General features: G+C 53.7%; 1 protein-coding gene across 4 annotated transcripts in view; it reads right to left on the reverse strand.

Moving 5' to 3' along the window:
• The window catches only part of DMGDH (dimethylglycine dehydrogenase), a 59061-nt gene that overhangs the window by 12686 nt on the left and 27471 nt on the right, over positions 1 to 18904 (reverse strand). Inside the window, exons 2-12 of one of the 4 annotated variants that reach the window (XM_058656424.1) lie at positions 15342 to 15516; positions 14144 to 14269; positions 13598 to 13696; positions 12123 to 12287; positions 8683 to 8887; positions 6263 to 6511; positions 4246 to 4444; positions 2995 to 3164; positions 2509 to 2662; positions 944 to 1109; positions 410 to 540 (exon numbers count right to left, since the gene is read on the reverse strand). In XM_058656424.1, coding sequence (XP_058512407.1) covers positions 410 to 540; positions 944 to 1109; positions 2509 to 2662; positions 2995 to 3164; positions 4246 to 4444; positions 6263 to 6511; positions 8683 to 8887; positions 12123 to 12287; positions 13598 to 13696; positions 14144 to 14269; positions 15342 to 15516 — 1839 coding nt within the window. Of the gene's footprint in view, positions 1 to 409; positions 541 to 943; positions 1110 to 2508; positions 2663 to 2994; positions 3165 to 4245; positions 4445 to 6262; positions 6512 to 8682; positions 8888 to 12122; positions 12288 to 13597; positions 13697 to 14143; positions 14270 to 15341; positions 15517 to 18714; positions 18843 to 18904 lie in introns of those variants that run through there. The other 3 variants (XM_058656426.1, XM_004586315.2, XM_058656425.1) reach the window with 3 other exon arrangements.

Below are 18904 nucleotides of genomic sequence, written 5' to 3' on the forward strand. Positions count from 1 at the left end.
CCACCCAGGGGAGCACGCCCCAGAAGAGGGTTGAGTGAAGGGGTCGCGTGTGCCATGAGAGTCACAGAGGCAGACTGGCCATTGTGATCGGCATCAGCCACACCTCAGGGTCTGAACCTAAAAATGGGGACAATCTACACCCTGCAAGGCACAAAGAGGATGGGCTGGGGCATGGCGTAAGAGAGATGGCATGCCGTGATGCCTACCCAGTGGGAACCGGCAGGACCGGAGGCACTTAACCCGCTGCCGGTCACCTGCTAGAGGGAGCTGGGAGGCGTCCTGACGCTTACGTGAGGCGGTCAGATATGAAGGTTAAAGTCATATGTTAACTTGAGTCCCGGTGAGAGGAAGCTCCTCAGTGTAAGGCACAAGTGCAAGGGGGAGGCCCCGCCCCAGGGTGGACCCTCACCTGAGGTCGTGAAGCTCTGACCCGGATCCAGTCACCAGCAGAAACTCCCCAGGGGCCTGGTGGGAGACTGTCAGTTCGGCATACACCCGGCCTCTTGGTGTCAGCATGTGACTGATGTTGGTGAAACCCACCTAGGCAGAAGCAGGCAGAGCCCCTCAGCACCGAAGCAAGATCTTGTGCACCCTTCTAGCACACGTGGGAGAAATGCAGTGCTGACCCGAGAGCCGCCCGGCATGCACTGCGGCTGGCAGCTTTACACCCAGGCTGCACGCCAGGTTCTCAACTCGGTCTCTTAGACGATTGTGGGAGTGATGCTTTGCTTCATGGCATTCAGTGTTAACTTCCTGTTGACATAGTTAAGCAAAGTCCCAAGCCCTGAATGATAATTCAGTGGACAGAGTGTTGACCCAGGCTCACGTGTTCCTGGGTTCTGATTCTCACAGACATCAGCCGGTGAGTTAAAACAACAGGGGTTTGTGGGGAAATGAGGGGCTAGACAATCGATGGGTCGGAATTCCGACCTCGTCTGATTACCTTGGGGATGACATTAGCAAACAGATGGTCCAGCAGTGTGACGGAGTCTGGGCCTTTGACGCTGAACTTGCCGAAGGGCGACAGGTCGATCACCCCTACTCTTTGCATAACCTGTTCGTACTCATGGCCTACAGGCTCAAACCAGTTGGTGCGCCTGAAACTCGGCCTGCAACACAATGTGCAGTGTTGTACAACAGCTTTTACTTACTTTCAAGAAACAAAGGACCAAGGATATTTTGATGAACTCCAGTCATCTGGAAAATTCTATGGTGTGAGGAGTGAGGCGGTGGGCAGCGGAGGTAAGTTCTGCCATCTCAAATTCTGTGCTGCGGGTTGGACGCTGAGCTCTCCACGTCCCTCCTCTGCCCCTTGGACCCACTTCCCAGTGAGTGAAGCACTAATTAACCAAAGGCAGAACTCAAAGTTTCCTGAGCTTGGATGTGAGGCGCTCTGTGCCGGCCACGCCTGGGTGCACCCCGTGGGTACTGGGCACCACTTGGAAGCCACCAGAGGTGGGCTTCGTAAATTCAGAGTATCTGGGAAAGGAGGGCCATCTAACTCAGTGCTTCTCAAATGTCAATTTGGGAATACAGTTGCCTGTATTTGTTAATGTCCAGGTTTGGAAGCCCTGTGTCTGGGCTGGGTGGGGCCCCAGTGTGCATTCTAACAGGCTCCCAGGCGGTGCCCACCAGGTGGTGCCCACGCTTGCAGGAGTGCAGACCTAGGCCTACAACTTCCTTTTCAGAGCACAGTGTTGGTTCATGTCAGGCCTGGGCCTGGACAGAGCTTTCCCAACATTACAAAGCATCCTCTCCTTTACAAAGTCGATGCCAAACACAGCCCTGCAGCTGGGGAGCTGGGGTGAAGTCTACACGGATTTCCAGGAGTGTAATCACTAAAATGGCAGAAAAAACAGGTCAGCTCAGGCATTCCAAAATGGGGAAGAGAGCCATCTAGGACAAAATAAAGTGCTTTATGACCACTCAGGCAGCTAGAACTGCAGCCTGCAGAGCCCGGCCCTCCAAACTACACTGTCTAGCATGGGGATGTGTAAACAGGCATCGAACCTGTTTAACAAAGCAAAGCAGCAGCCCGAATGTAACTCCCAGATTTCCTATGTCCTTCTCTTGGTGTCTGGACTTACGAGAAGGACATGGCCACCGCTAACACCCAAGGGCAACTTTGGCATGCAGCATGGGCTCACAGGAAGCTCTGGCGCTACGAAGCACTAGCAAACATCTCTCCCCATTAACAGCATTATCACCTCACCCCATGGCTAGGAAGTGCTTTTCAGATAGAACTGTGTGTCTGGAAGGCAGTCACAGGGAGAGACAAGCTGGAACATGCCAAACAGGAGGGGCACTGCTGGTCTAGTAACAGGCACGCAGGACAGCGGCACCTGGCCTAGGCTGCAGCTCCAGTGAGAAGAGGACTCCTGTGAGAAGGTGCTCCAGCTCCTGCGATGGGAGGAGTCACGCAAGGGGCAGGCGCGGTGCTTCCCTGTCACCCCTCCCTCTGCCTGCCAGCTTCTTCCCTGGGCAGGCTGCAGCCCTGGCCCACCGTACCTGTACTGGGTGTCCTGGCCAGCTCTGTAGAACCAGTGCGGCTGCTCCCAGCCTGCGTGGAAGCCCATGGAGCACTTGGACCGCAGGATGTCATAGAGGCCGCTGACTCGCTGCGTCGGCCGCCCAGCAAAGCGCTCCTCTTTAGGATAGCCGACTGCACGGGGAGAGCAGGCAGGGTCAGCAGCAGCCCACAGCAGTGCCATGGTGCCACGCAGGGACTCAGCAAATAGGAAACCTGAGGTTCAGGGGCACATTGTGCATGAATGCTTTAGGTCTGGCACAAAGCTGCCACGTCCACTGGGAAGAAGCACACACACTTCATCAGCAGCACCCAAGATCACCTTGGCACTGCACAGTAGGCACCAGTGCACACACGGGCACGGACACACACACACACAACCCGTAGGGTTCCTCCCCCACAGACATCCAAGCAACAAAAGGATGGTCTGCCAGGCACCAGCCAGGACGGACAGGCCTGCCCCTCACCCACGTTGTTGAATCCATAGGACTCCCTGGCTTTGGCCTCGGTGTACTGAGGGGTAGTCCAGCTGCCGTAGCGATTGGGGTCCAATTCTATCAGATCGAAAGGAGGCTCCCCGTGCAGGATCCACTCGCTGAGGAACTTCCCGATGCCTCCAGCATGGATGATGCCATAGCTTCCAGACACAGAAACAGGCAGGCACCCTGTCACTACCAGCGAAACACGCCTGGATTCCCTGCATGGCCCCAGCTCCATGGCATGCACAGAGAACACGGTCCTACCCTATGCACCGTTCCTAAAACCCACACATTCAGCACTCTGACTCAAGCTGCAGGTTTGCTTGTCCCCTGAAGACAGTCACCCATGCAAATGAGCTCCTGGCTAATGTGGGGCTGGCAGGCAGGAAAGGCCGCCACTTAGTGGGATAACCAATTCCTGTAGAGTCGCCAGGCAGGGGACACTCAGCTCAGCTCTGCCCCTTATGGTGAGCTCGCTGTGGAGCAACAGGGACATGTTCTTAGTAGCATTCAGGCCACGAAGGCACTGTCCAGGGAAGACTCTGGGGATAGGAACACTGGGCCTGAATTCTATGAACCGGTCACTTAGTGGGGAAGGTGCTCTTGTCCTTGTTTCCTTTTCCAAGTGAGACGATAAGGGAATATATCACCCCCACACCACCCCAGCCTCCGTGGGACACGGTGAGGGGCCAGGTCACCCGCACACCACCCCAGCCTCCGCGGGACACGGTGAGGGACCAGGTCACCCCCACACCACCCCAGCCTCCGCGGGACACGGTGAGGGGCCAGGTCACCCCCACACCACCCCAGCCTCCGCGGGACACGGTGAGGGACCAGGTCACCCGCACACCACCCCAGCCTCCGCGGGACACGGTGAGGGGCCAGGTCACCCGCACACCACCCCAGCCTCCGCGGGACACGGTGAGGGACCAGGTCACCCCCACACCACCCCACCCCAGCCTCCAAAGGTGATTCTGGTCTCCACCATGTGCACAGCACCCACTGGCCCTTATCTACGAATTGCTTTTGGGGGTGCATTTCTCTGTGCTTTAAGTCAAAGAAGCAGCCATGAAACTGAGTGAACAGAGAGGGGAAGGAAAGCCATAGAGTTCTAAGTGTGACCCTTTAAGGCCTACACCACATTCGGTGTCTAACACGTGTACTCCTTACACTATTCCTTGGCTGCCTGGACCCGCTACCACCAGACTCAGAGACACACAGAGGCCCGGGGACGCTCACCCAAAGCCCACGGCCACCCAGTAGTTGCGGACCCCCTGGTGGGGCCCCACCATGGGCAGGATGTCCGGCGTATAGGTGATGGGGCCGTTGACCACATTGACGACGTCGGCCCGCTTCAGGACCGGGATCATCTCCATGGCCATGTCCAGGTGCTTTGCCAGCCGGTCCAGGTCAGCCTCAAAGAGCTCCTTCCCGAAACCTGGAAAGACGGCAGGGTAGGGGGCACCACGGCGTGTGGACAGGGGCATTCTGAGTGATGAGGGAGGCCAGGGAGTGGCCACATTTGTGCTTACATGTCTAAACTCTCATGACATTACCGCCCTTGAAACAAAACCAGGTGAGCTCACTGTTTCCAGTTACCAGAGCATGCAAATGGATGCCTCTTGATTCCACTGTTTTATCCGAAAGTCCTTAAAAAAAACACAACCTACAACTTGGTTTGCCAAGACAGCTCTTTACCCCTGAATTAATTAATCCTAAGAGCCTGCTTCACCCCCTGCAAGGTGGGAGCACATGGGAGCTTGCAGTGAGCAGGGAACCCCACCTCAGGGCTGAGGGTGAGGGGCTGGGGCCCTTCCCACTGTCCCTGCAAGAACGGCACAGAGGCCTCCCTCTGGCAGCTCCCTCCCACAGCCAGGGGCTGCACGCTGGGACAAGAGGCAGGGTTTCAGGGCACAATCATCCAAGAGCCACCGTGGGTTCTGATGAGCTTCCAAAGGCCTCCCCACAACCAGGGGCTTCCATAGAGGTGCAGCCAGCCTCCCCGTGTGTGGTGGGCCAGCTGCACGGAGGTCCATAGCTGGGATGGCTGAAACCCAACAGCTGCTTGGAGGAGCAGTAGCCGGGGCCAGACAGAACCACAGCCCAGAGCCAGGCCCTTTCACGGGAAGATAGCTCCGTGGCCTCCTCTTGGAGCAACAGGGTGGAGGGGCACAGTCCTTCCTGAGGCAAGTGTGACCCTAGAAGGCACCGCTTGGGGCTGTTCTCTGCTTCCCCGTGATGTTTCAGAGGCTGAGCGTGCTCCTTGCTCTGGTCCTGCAGGGTGGTGCTGGGCTCCCAGCATCCCCAGTGGGAGAGCCCGGGAAGAGCTCTAAAGCTCCTCCTGGATGACGCGTCCTGGGAGGCAGCGACCACCTGACCACCCCGCCACACTCACGCGGGACCTCAGATGCTCCCACCTTCAACTTAGCTATTGTGAGCATCTGGGGAGGGAACCAGCAGAGGGGAGGGAGATCTCTGCCTCTCCTTGTCTTTCAAACAAAAAGTGTTTCCCAGAAGACAAAAGCAGACCCAGCTCCAGCAAGACTTGAGGGAGAAGCTACAGCGCCTCTCATATGAGCCCGGGGCAGGGGAGGCTGAGCCTTCCCTCCTGCCCTCTATGCTGTGCCAGCCCCTGCAGCTTCACCCCTGCCTGTCACACCTGTCTGCTTTCCCCATGGCGGCACTATTGCGGCTTTATGCAAACCCTGACACCAGAGTGGGGAGACAGCAGGTAGGTGGGAGGTTGGTGCTGGCAGGCCCCACGACCCACCTGTTACACACACCTTCACATTCCCACAGTGACTCCTGCCGCTGCTGCTCCTCCTTCCTCACTCCCTGCCGTGACTGTTCAGAGCGGCTCCAGCATCCCAGGAATCCACCTGCCTGGGATCCTGGGACTGTCTTTACAGTTGGCCCCAGCCACAGAGGGTCTGACCAAAATGGACTTTTTAATGACACCAAAATGATAATAGTAATAATAATAATAAAGACTGACTTATTTTTATTTTTTTGAAACTCAGAGAGACCATCCATCTGCTGGTTCACTCCACAAATAGTCACACCGGCCAAGGCTGGATCAGGCTGGAGTCCGGAGCCAGGAACCTGATTCTCACACGTGGCTGTAAGGGCCCAAGCACTCGGGCCTCCCAGCTGCGTCAGTGGGGAGCAGCCATGACGAGAACCTGCACCCAAATGGGATGCCGACCCTGCAGGCAGCCACTTACCCTCGGCGCCACAGCACGCGCCCTGAACCCACCTGGAGGGACTCCACTGGTGACCCAGGTGTCCTGAACTTTCATTTTGTCCTGGCTTTCGTATGGGCCCAGCAGGAGGCCGTCCCGCTCCTGCCTGACGTAGTAAGACCCTTCCAGGTCCCGGAGCACCGCGAGCTCGCGTTTCAGAGCTTTCACCTCAGGGATGGTGGCCGTGACGAGGTACTGATGCTGGACAGGGATGAGAGGGTGCTGCAGGCCGATCATCTTGCCCACTTCGCGTGCCCAGAACCCTTCAATAGAACATTCCAGAATGTTACCACTCGTACAGGGCAAGCAAGGGTCCGCTGACATGGATGCAGCAAGTTTTACTAAAACAAAACATTTGAGGGGCTTAAGTGGTCACAGCGGAGTCTGAGGAGCAGCCAAACAAAGCCACACACTTTGTCTGCAAACTAGAATGGGGGAAGAAGAGACAGGACACTTGACATTGCCCGGAATGCTGAAGATACCTGTGACACCCTTCCTCGCTGCCCCCAGGGAGCCCATGGTGAAGTTGGCAGTGGTGCACTTGGGATGTGGTGCCACTTGACCTGTAGGTGGGCTGCTTTGTTGAGGGGCTTCCGCCTGCTTGCCTGTTTGGTAATAACCTGAGTGACCACAGAACCCTGCTTATGTTGCTGCCTTACCAGTCACATGCTCTCTAGTGTCACCATTTCTGTTCCTGTTATTTCTCAGAGTCTAAGGGGCTGCTCTGTGTGTATGTGTGTATTTGTATGTCTCTCTTTCTCATTCAGCCACAATTACTGATTCTGAGCTAGCCTGGGACCCTGGGCCACCACTCTTAATGCCAAAGCTGATGTCTGTTAAACACCCCCTTGCCACCCTTGTGTTCCTCTGTTTTATGTTGGCCTGGCAGCTACTTTGCTCCTCCTTGTAAAGTGAGCCCAGCCGCCTGCCGGAAAAGCAAGAGCTTCAACCTGCAGGCAGCCGAGCTGTGTGTTGGTCATTTGATAATTCAGGTATGTGGTTCATCCCTGCTGTTAGAAAGACATACATCGCCATGCCAGAACTGTGTAGGAAGATACAGTAAAATCACATGTTCTAGTTACGCATACTAGAGCAGTCGTAAAAAAAAAGTTAAAAAACAAAAAAACAAAAAACCTAGTGGCTAAAGTCCTTTCCTTTAACATGTCAGCATCCCATATGAGCACCGAGCACCGGTTCTAATTCTGACAGCCCCGCTTCCCATCCAGCTCCCTGTTCGTGGCCTGGGAAAGCAGTCAAGGACGGCCCAAAGCCTTGGGATCTTGCACCCGTGTGGGAGACTGGGAGGAGGCTCCAGACTCCTGGCTTTGGATCGGATCAGACCGGCTCAGCCCTAGCTGTTGCGGCCACTTGGGGAGTGAATCAGTGGATGGAACATCTTCCTCTCTGTCTCTCCTCCTCTCTATATATCTGATTTTCCAAAACAAAAAACAAAACAAACAAAAAAACCTACTTATTCAAATCATCACAGTATCTTCAGTCTACTTGCTTTAATTAAAAGCATAAATTAAAAAAAATTCTTTCCTATTCAAATGCATTGATAAATTTTTCAGTTCAGCTACTGACTTATTTACTGTAGCCTTAAAATAAAAGTGAGACATTTGCATAAGCATATAGAACTATATGACTTCCTCTGCCTAAACAACTTCTATCATGCTGTGCCTTATAGTGTTGGTGTCTGTTGGTCAAGGCCGCCTAAATGTCTACCTCCTCTATATGTCTAGTCAGTTATTGCAAGCCAGCCAAGATTACACTTCAGCCAACGATGGACCATTTTCCTCCCTCCAGCACCAGGGTTCAATGCAGGAGGCCAGTGAGCAGGAGCCATTTAACATTAGGCACCGTCTCCCAGGTGACAAAGGAAATACCGTGCAAGTGACTGACCGTGGAATGACCTCTGTGGCAAGGAACAGGAATGGGTTAAGGCTTCACTACTTTAGGAGACTAAACTACAACCGAACAGCCTAAACAAAAGGTCATGGAATACATTAGAGAACACTCTGGAAAGCAAAGGTTAAACATGTTTTCTGCCAGCGTCCAAAGTAATCAGACATGGGTGAGAAAAGACACAGGTGGCCAAAGCCACCCCAGCAAAGCCAGCTGAGGACAAGAAGGAAAATCAGCAATAAAGAGAGTGGACACAGGAAGGGAATATATACATAGTTTGGATATAAATAAATATCTGGAGAAGAAAACACAAGAAAGAGAGGAGAGAGGCATCACACTGAAGCCACGTGACAGCTGGAGACGCGGACTGGCTCACGTGTTGGTCTCCCAGGAAGGTGGAGGCCTGCCACGATGGCATCATTCAGCTGACTGCAGGAGAGCCCCGACACGCTCACATGGAGGCCACCCAGAGCCTGAAGCAAGAGTCACACCCAGCTCAGCCCCCGATGAGGCACCCAGGAGAGCTCACCTGCCGCGTTCACAACACGCTTGGCCTTCACCGAACCCTGAGGTGTTTCCACATCCCACAAACCGTCAGATCTCAGTGTCAGTGAAGTTACCAGGGCAGGGTACTTCAAAAGGGCCCCGTACTTCCTGGCCCCAGCGGCCAGGGCCATGGTCAGTGAGTACGGGTCAATGTGACCATCTCCGGGGTTATAGAGGCCAGCCAATACCTGCGCCGAACACAGAAGGACCTGTGTTAGCACAGCCCTGGTCCTCCTCCAGGCCTTCCTGCAGCAGGGACATAAGCACCACTGCTTTCCAGGGGTCTCAGCACCTACTGGTTCTACCAGGGGGCTTAAGCCACAAGTTCTGGTCCATGGAAATGGAAATGCAGGTAAAGCTATCACGTGGCAGCTTCCATAAACCATTTTTATGTCTTAAAAACTTCTATTTACATATTTATTGGAAAGAGAAAGAGCAACAGAGAGGGAGACAGAGATCTTCCAGCCTCTCTCCTCAGATGGTCACAGCAGCCAGGGCTGAGCCAGGCTGAGCCAGGAGTTCCATTGTGGTCTCCTACCTGGCTAACAGGGACCCAAGGACTTGGACCGTCCTGCGGAGCTTCTCCAGGGTCATTTGCAGGGAGCTGGATGGGAAGAACAGCCTACACATGGGATGCTGGTGTTGCAGGTGGAAGCTTTACCTGTTAGGCCCCCACTCACCACTGGACAGAGACAACGGCTTGTACCCTCCACCTACCCCACGTCCCTCTCTCTGTCCAGTTGTCTGGAATGCACGCAGAGCTCTAGCAGCCACGCTGGCACGGGAGTGGCGGTCACACCCCAGTGTCGACAGCCATCACCTGGAAGGGACTGATGTTACACTCAGGGAAATAAGCCAATTCCCAAGGACAAATGTTATATGTGCTCTCTGATATAAGGCAACCCTCATGCAAAACACAAGATCAATAGATATCTAGACAAACATGGATACAAATATATTCTCTCAGATGAGTCGTATCATGGAGACTGGCACACCAGGAAGTAAAGATATGTTGCAGTATGCATTTCTACTCACAAACAAAAGGAGGACCCCCGAGGAAACTGTTGAGTGTACCTTTCTGCCATTGTCTATACCTACAATGTCCTGATACACTTGAACAGCAGAACATTGGACTTGTGACAATTGCTGAAGGACTACACTGTTGTAATATTATGGGAGAAAACAGTGCTGGGGTCATGGCAAGGTGAAAGGGAGAATCCCTGTGCCTATGAAATCACGTCATGAAAAATACAGGGGAAAGGAAGATGACTGAGTTCCTGAAGTCTTGGACTGCTTAAAAAACAACATAGGCCCTGGCACAATGGTTCAATGAGCTAATCTTTCCCTTGCAAGCACCAGGATCCTATATGGGCGCCGGATTATGTACTGACTGCACCTCTTCCCACCCAGCTCCCTGCTTGTGGCCTGGGAAAGCAGTGGAGGACGGCCCAAAGCCTGGAGACCCTGAGTGGGAGACCCAGAAAAAGCTCCTAACTTCTGGCTTCAGATCATCTTTAGCCAGTGTGGCCATTTGGGGAATGAACCAGCAGATGGAAGATCTTTCTCTACATTAAATACAAGAGTACTTCAAAAAGTTCATGCAAAATGAATTCAATTATAAATTTATTTTGCTATGAAATCTTTGAAATTCATGTGCATAAGATTCTTCCAAAGGTTCCTGGATATAACTTCTTTACATCAAAATAAATCTTTTCATTTCAGTTTTCTACAGTGTAAGTATCTGGTGTCTGGAAAAAAAACACATATATATCCTTGACTCCGTTCAACAGTCATTTCTGGACTATCTGGTTTGTGTGAGGACTCCAAGCTAAGTACTCTGGAAACATAAACAGAGTGGGGACGAAGCGAGCTGCTGCAGGGAGCCACGTGAAATACTGGAGTCAGGCCTCATCCACACAGCACCTGCTCCAGCACCAAACAGCAGCCACAGCCTGAGGCAGGCGCTTTCAGTACCCACAACAGGGGTCGCCCGAAGGAGGCGCCTGTCTCCTCCTGTGGCAGTGGCCTTATCACCACCTGTCCAAGCAGCCCGTCTGCAGGCATGCCCCTTCCTCTGTGTGCATCTGTGTGCTGAGCCCACCCATCATCTTTCCTGCCTGCTGTCCCGCTCAGGGCACCCAGGCCTCCTGGAATAAGGTGACAGATGTCCTCTGCTATGTGCAAACAGCTGATGAGGAGCTGCAATGGATTGTTCACGCAGCATCTGGCAGAATTCCTCACTAACACCATATGGGGCAGTGTCTTCTTGGCTAGAAGGTTCTGGATTTCACTGCTCCAGCAGACAACCTGGCCCCACACAGAGAGAACCACTGCCCCTCCACCCCACCTAGACAGCCATGCTACCTGTCCACAGCAGGGGACACGGCTCTGCTTCCACGGATGACCTCGTTGGGGTGCATGGGCAAGGGGCACACTGTGCAGAGCTGGAGACTGGGGGTCAACCCTCTGCTGCAGCTCGCCCTGGCCCAGCAAACCCAGAGCCACTGTGCACAGCACACGCTCCTGCTGAGGAATCACAAACACCCTGTCCTGGGAGGAGAAGTGCCTCACACTGGGCTTGGTTGGAGACCTGGCTGCAGCAAGCCCTGGGAGGGGAAATGCTGAATTTCTAACAAGTGGATTCTCCTGAGCAAATCTGGGAGACCCAGGCCCAGCAAGGGAGAACCAGGCCCAGAGAGGGAGACCCAGGCCCAGAGAGGCAGACCGTGGCCTAGCCCAGAATCGTGAGGGTGGCAAAGTGAGCTACGAGCTGGCATGTGCGGGCCCACGTGGCGTGCCACTGACCTCCACTTTTAAATGGACACAGGGTTTTGCTCTTTACTCTCTGGAGATGCTGCATGGAAACCCTTCAGTGTGGGGGACACAGTAACACAGTTACTGAACACGCTTCCTCAGGGGCCAGCACCGTGGCACAGTCTGCTGGACCACCACCTGCAACACCAGCACTGCTCACCCAGTTGGAGACGGGGCAGCTCCACTTCCACTCCAGCTCCCTGCTTACGGCCTGGGAAGGCAGCCCCTATACCCACTAGGAGAGCTGGAGGGAGTCCCATACTTCTGCTTTCAGCCTGGCCCAGCCCCAGCCACTGAGGCCAATTGGGCAGTGAACCAGTGCATGGGTAATCTCTCTCTCTCCCCCTCTCCCTCTCCTGCCCCCATGTCACCCTGGCTTTCAAATAAATACATCCTTGAAAAATAAAGAAAATGCTTTCTCAGTTGCCAGTGGTGGGAAGTTCACAGATTTCCATTTCCCTTTCACATTTCATTTAACAAATACAACAGCCCAAGTCCAACTTAAATCACCAGATGCTGCTACCCAAGATGTGTGCCCAAAGGCTTTCCAGTGTTCTTCAGATCTCAGGGCAAGCCTCCACGCAGTGACCATGCCCTTGGGATCAATACCTTGTCCATGTTGAGTAAAGGGAACATCTCCTGGACCTTCTCAGGCCCGATGATGTACTGCTCTGTCGCGTGCCAGCCGGTGCGTGTCATCTGATACTTAAACTCATCCACCCTCACAGGCGTCGTGGCGATGCGGACGCTGCCAGGCTGGTGGAATCCTACGGCCTGTGCAAACAGGAGCACAGCAGTGAGCCAGGATGAGCTCAAGGCAGGTATACGGGAAGAGGCAGAGATGGCGGCTTCTGTGAAGTTGTATTTGGCTGGCAAGTTCCTCCCCAGGCTCAGGTGCTCCAGGTATGCTGCTGTGAGCAAAGTGAGTCAAAAGTGTTCCTGGGGCCCGGCACGATAGCATAGTGGTTAAAGTCCTCACCTTGTACGTGCCGGGATCCCATATGGGTGCTGGTTCTAATCCTGGTGCCCCGCTTCCCATCCAGCTCCCTGTTTGTGGCCTGGGAAAGCAGTCGGGGACGGCTCAAAGCCTTGGGACCCTGCACTCGCATGGGAGACCCAGAAGAGCTCCTGGCTCCTGGCTCTGGATTGGCTCAGCTCCAACCGTTGCGGCCGCTTGGGGAGTGAACCAAAGGATGGAAGATCTTCCTCTCTGTCTCTCCTCCTCACTGTATATCTGCCTTTCCAATTCAAAAAAAAAAAAGTGTTCCTGGTGTACAGGTGCAAACGGAGCTTAGTGTATGACCACGGTCACAGGGGTGGGTGGGCATTTGCACAGGGGAACAGGGAAAGGGCCTAAGGAGCCAAATGCTGTGATGCTGACATGAAGCCTGAGCGGAACTACGCCCACATCTGATGCTGCAGGGACATCTGCAGTTGGCCAATCCCTTGGCAGGACCCTGGGGTGCAAGGACAAGGACGCTGCCCTCTGCACTTGAGACGACCTGCAGGGCTGTGCACATAAGCTCCAGGAGTGCACTGCGGAAGGCGTCTGGGGGACAAGATGTTGTTTCAGGCAGAGGAAGCAGCAAAGCAAAACCCAGAAAAAAAGCACAATGAAAAATTGACACACAAGAACCCAGTACACTGGAGCAGGCCTGCAGCCCTCCATCCTGCAGCCCTCCATCCTGCAGCCCTCCGTCCTGCAGCCCTCCATCCTGCAGCCAGCAGGGCCAGCAGGGCCAGCGGAGCCAGCTGGCCGCACTGGGCATGGCCATCACGAGAAGCACACAGGCAGCCTTCAGTCTCAGCCTTTGAAAGCGTGCAGTGGGAGCAGGTGCAAAAGCGTACTTCAGAGGACAAAGTAAAAGGGCCGGGATCCGGGTGACATTGTCATCTTCCTCAGAAACTAAACTACCTCCAGCAAACCCCAGGGCTTCTTAGCCTCTCAACCTATTTCTGTGCCACATTCGACATGGTGTGTGCCACGGACACCACCCCGCAGATGTCGGAGTGCATTAGAATTCTGACACATGCTCCACAGCCTGACCCTGCCCTCTAGGCCGCTGTGTGTGAGAGGCACTCACCTGCCCAGTCTCTTCTTCAAGTTTCTCATAAAGCTTGATGCTGTCGTAATGTATTTTCTTCAAATTTATTCCAGGATGAAAGTAAGTGGTTAAACCTGCCTTGAAGGTGAGGGAGGAAAGGAAATACAACATTAACATGCTCAAACCATTGATACTCTTCTCTTTGACCAACAACAATCAAGCCACTGTGCAGTGGAACAGAGAAGGAGAGAGAGAACTGGGAAGATTTAGATTCGAGGTCTGGGGACACAAAGGGACTTGGGAAGCTTGTGGAAAACAGAATTAAGAGGTAAGTGTATTTTACTGCAAAAAAGAATCTTGAAAGCCATACAGTTTTTACATAATCCTCATTCCCCACAAGCCTCTAAGATTCCTCATATGAACGGATTTCAGATTTTTTTTTTTCTGTATAAAAATTAGCTTATCTAATTCTATTTCCCCCAGGCAGCATGTGTGGGAATGGCACTCAGGCTGGCCAAATGCCCCTAAAACTGAAGACCCTCGACACCAAAGGGTCTCCTGACCCAACTCCACCTGTCTCTGCACCTGCAGACTTCCAGAAGGGCTTTGTAGGTAGACCTTGGTGATGAGGCAGGGCCTGCTGGAGCTTCCTGTGTTGGATGAGCACACAGACGGCCCACTACCACCACATGCTGAATGAACCTGGGTGAACTGTGGAATGCAGAGTAGCTGTGCCTGAACCTTTCTGCCCACTGCAGGCTGGTGCCAGGGCCCGTCTGAACCAAGAGTTCTTAACCGTTGCATACACCAAATCCTCTCTGGTGACAGTGTCTGCGCCCTCGTGGGGCAGCTATTTCTGTACCTTGGGGAGCTCCCAGGAACACAGTCTGACTGAAGTCAAACATACCTATGTACTAGGTCCAGCAGTGGCAGGCACCCGATCTCAGAAACACCCACCAAAGTCTGTCTGGTCACCTGCTGGGGACCACCAGCAAGTCCTGCTGTCTACGCTGCATTGTTCTCTGCTTCCCGCATGGCAAGCAGGAGTCGGTGCCCTTGTGTGGGAGGCAGGTGCGTGGCTCCCTGCTCTACAGCTGCTGCTGCATCCCATCAGCCCAGTGCACCTGCTCTCACAGGTCCCCAGTCAGAGAGGTCGGTGTCCCTCACTTCCACTGCTTGCCCCTACCACCTGCTCTGCTCTGCACAGGGGGAGGCAGGACACAGAGACTAAACTGTAAGCAGGGACTTTCATCTTTCACTCTGTCTTTGCAGCTTGGGGCTTCCACAGCAGTAGTCGTACGAGGTCACTACAGTGTCACTCCTTGCATGGCACTGCTGTTCATTTAAGTGCAGGTCTCACAGCATGTAAGGAAGGTGCAATGCTTTTCTCTCCTGTGACTTTACCAAGAACACATACAGTAAGAAGTCTAAGAGAAGAAAACACATCCTTCAGGATTTTAGAGTCCTTTTGGGGTCATCACACTTCCATACATGCGGCAATCACATCCAGGGTTTGTGATAAGAGGTGGGCATTCTGATTGGTGCTTAAGGCACTCAAGTGCAGAGCATCTGAGTTAGGAATCTACTGAACTCAACTGCACACCCTGGGAGGCAGCAGATGGTGGCTCAAGTGACTGGGTGTCTGCCACCCACGTGGTTAGACCAGATGGAGTGCCCAGCTCCTCACTCTGCCTGGGCAGGGCTGTGAAGAAGCAGATGGGTGTGAACCTGCACTGCTCACAGTGCTGTGCACAGAGACTGTGTCAAACGCAAGGCTGCTTACTGCGTGCCAGGTGGAGCCGGCCGTGAGCTCCGACTTCTCCAGCAGGACCACGTCCCTCATGCCTGCCTTGGCCAGGTGGTAGGCCAGGCTCACCCCCACGCAGCCCCCTCCAATGATCACCGTTTCCGCTCGGTCCTTCCATGTTGTTTCTGCAGGGGAAGCTGGATGTTCCTCCCTGCAAGACAGGTCATGTTGCGCATGATGACTTAGCTCAGCTGTGGTGGCTTTAGTTAGGTGCAAGACGGAAGCTTCCTGCCTCCTGCTCCCCTGGGACCTAACACCTGGTGCAACAGTTGGGGCTTCTCTGTGACCACTCGAGGCTTCCATCTTGCACAGTTGACCTGCGGGCTGCCACAGGAAGCCTCCTGAAGGTAGGCTCCAGGTCTGACTCACCCCTGGGGCTGCCCCTGCTCAGGGCGTACATCTGCACACGTGTGGCAAACGACACCCTTTGGTAACTGCCATGGCTGCCTTCCAGCCCTCTGTGTCCTACACAGAGCCCACAAAGAATGCATTTCTAGAAAAAGTGATGCTCGCGGGCATGGGGGATTGGTCCATTACTGCTTTCTTCTCTTGTCAGGTCTTTTCCTGAGTTCCTGCCATGAACAGGGCACTGTGTGGCATCCCTTGCTCTTGGCAGCATACAACCTGGCAGGGGACAGGAGACAGGAGATAGAACCAAGGGGGCAGCCAGCACAAGCCTGACCGTAGCTGTGAAGGAGGGATGAAGTCCACCAGAGGATCCATGCAGGAAGTTGCTGCTGTCCTGGGTAGAACTGGGGAGGACAGAAGGACACGCCAAGCTGTGCGGACGCTCCTGCCGGGGGTCCGAGGAAGCCCTTGACTCTCAATAGCTCTGAGGTTCACTGCTGTGTGCTGAGCCCCTGGGACTGGGGCCGGGGGGACACGGCAGATACTGCCCCGTATCTTAGTGAATAATACACTTCTGACTGCTAATGTCTCATGTTTCCTTCTTTCCTGATACCATCCCTTAATTATGTGTGCATCTGCCTCCAAGACTCACTGGAGGCAGTGTGGAATGGTCATAAAAGAGCTGAAATCAAACAAACTTAAAGGTAGGCAAAAAGCCAGTCACCTCTCTTACAAATCAGAAACGGGAAATTCTGAAGGTCTACATGTTCTCCCAAGTACTTTTCAAAAGAAAGCATTTCTTTAGAATACAGAAGTGCATAAATAGATAGGCAGCAATAGAAGAATTTGAATCTAATCATTCAACACAGAGCCATGCCTTGTTGGGCCCAGCAATGTGGCCTAGCAGCTAAAGTCCTCACCTTGAACACACCAGGATCCCATATGGGTGCCAGTTCTAATCCCGGCAGCCCCGCTTCCCATCCAGCTCCCTGCTGTGGCCCAAGCCTTGGGACCCTGAACCTGTGTGGGAGACCCGGAAGAGGATCTGGGCTCCTGGCTTTGGATCGGCTCAGCTCCAGCCGTTGTAGTCACTTGGGGAGTGAATCATCAAACAGAAGACCTTCCTCTCTCTCTCCTCCTCTTTGTATATCTGACTCTCCAATAAAAATAAATCTTTAAAAAAAGAGATCTCCATAATAAATAAATAAATAAATAAATAAATAAATAAATAAATAGATAAATAAGGTCCAGGTATGGGCGTTGTGAACACAGCAAGTAGAGTTGCGACCCATGGTGCCGGCATCCCATATAGCCACTGGTTTGAGTCCCAGCTGCTCCACTTGTGATCCAGCTTCCTGCTGATATGCTTGGAAAAGCAGCAGAGACAGTCCAAGGCCTGGCATCCCTGTACCCACACGTGACACCTGAAGGAAGCCTGGTTCCTAGCTTGGGCCTGGCTGCCTCAGATTTTTGTAGCCACCTGGGGGGTGGACCAGCAGATGGAATATTTCCCTCTCTGTTTTCTCGCTCTGTGTAACTTAGACTACTTTGAAATAAATTGAGTTTTTGAAAAAAAACATGGTGGCATAACAGGCTAATCCTTTGCCTAGGTGTCAGCATGCCATATGGGTGCTGGTTCAAGTCCCAGCTGTTCCAATCTTCAACCCAGCTCCTTGTTGATGGCCTGGGAAAGCAGCAGAGGATGGTCCAAGGCCTTGGGCCCCTGCACTCACATGGGAGACCTAAAAGAAGCTCCCAACTCCCAGCTTCGGACTGGCCTGAAGGCAACGAGTTAGCAGATGAAGTTCTTTCTGTCCTTCTCTCTGGCTTTCAAATCAAATCAAATCAAATAAATACCTTTTTTAAAAAGTTCTAATTTTACATTTTTTAAATTATTATTATTGGCAAGCCGGATATACAGAGAGGAGGAGAGACAGAGAGGAAGATCTTCCATCCGATGTTTCACTCCCCAAGTGAGCCGCAACGGGCCAGTGCTCGCCAATCCGATGCCGGGAACCTGGAACTTCTTCCAGGTCTCCCACGCGGGTGCAGGGTACCAAGGCTTTGGGCCGTCCTCAACTGCTTTCCCAGGCCACAAGCAGGGAGCTGGATGGGAAGTGGAGCTGCTGGGATTAGAACCGGCGCCTATATGGGATCCCGGCACGTTCAAGGCGAGGACTTTAGCCACTAGACCACGCCGCCGGGCCTGAAATTTTACATTTTTTCATCTAATCAGTTTTAAACAGATCAAGTTTGTTAAATTTTTATTTTATTCGCATTGGTTAAAAAGCATCACTGTTACTACATTTTCATGAGGTTTCCCAGTTTCCATTGATGCATTTTCCATCCACATCCTGTTAACTAATGTTTGGGGTGACCCAGAAAGTTGGACAGAACAAATAGCAGCATTGCCCGTCTCGTCGATGAGGAGGCATTAAAGCCACCTTCCACGGGACACAGCAGCACCGATAACTCGGTGGCCTTGGAACTCTTAGTACCAGGGACAAGCCCAGCAAGCACAGGGCCCAGGCAACCACCTGCAGCTGCAAAGACAAACGGACCGGAGGCAAGAACAGTCAAGACCAAAACATCTGCCACTCCAGCAGCCGAGGGGGTTGTGTGGCGCACACTCTGATGGGAGCTAGGACCCCTGACGCCCACAGAGAACGCTGGGGGCGCTCCTTGCCACAAGCGTGACGCCTCCTGGGCGATTGCACTGTGAGAGTGGGGTCTGCAGAGGCTCTTGGCGCTGGGGCAAGGGCACAGGACTCCCACCTGCGCAGTACACGCAGTTAACAACCACTGTAGACCATCTGACGGCTAACAAGCCACCACCGGGGACCCTCACCGGCTTGGGGACCCTCACCGGCTTAGGCACCTGCCCTCGATGGCCTGGGGACTTGCCACCACCCGCACCTGCGGGTGCACTACTCCCGACACAGATCCCCAAACAACATTCAGATAAGGCCGACGCCTCCAGTCCTCCGGACGCCCCACTCACCCTTCCCGGCAGTGGCTGGAATGCGGGCGCCCGGGCGAGCCCCTCTGCAGGAATACCCGCAGCCCCCTCAGTCCCCGCAGCATAACGTGGCCGAAGAGAGCGAGTGCACCTGCTCTAAGCGGGGCAGCTTGGGCCACCGGACAGACGCGGCGGCGGCCCCTCCCCAGGGCGGGGCGGGCAGGAGGATGGC

Source organism: Ochotona princeps, chromosome 28 (assembly GCF_030435755.1).
Source record: "Ochotona princeps isolate mOchPri1 chromosome 28, mOchPri1.hap1, whole genome shotgun sequence".
NCBI lineage: Eukaryota > Metazoa > Chordata > Mammalia > Lagomorpha > Ochotonidae > Ochotona > Ochotona princeps.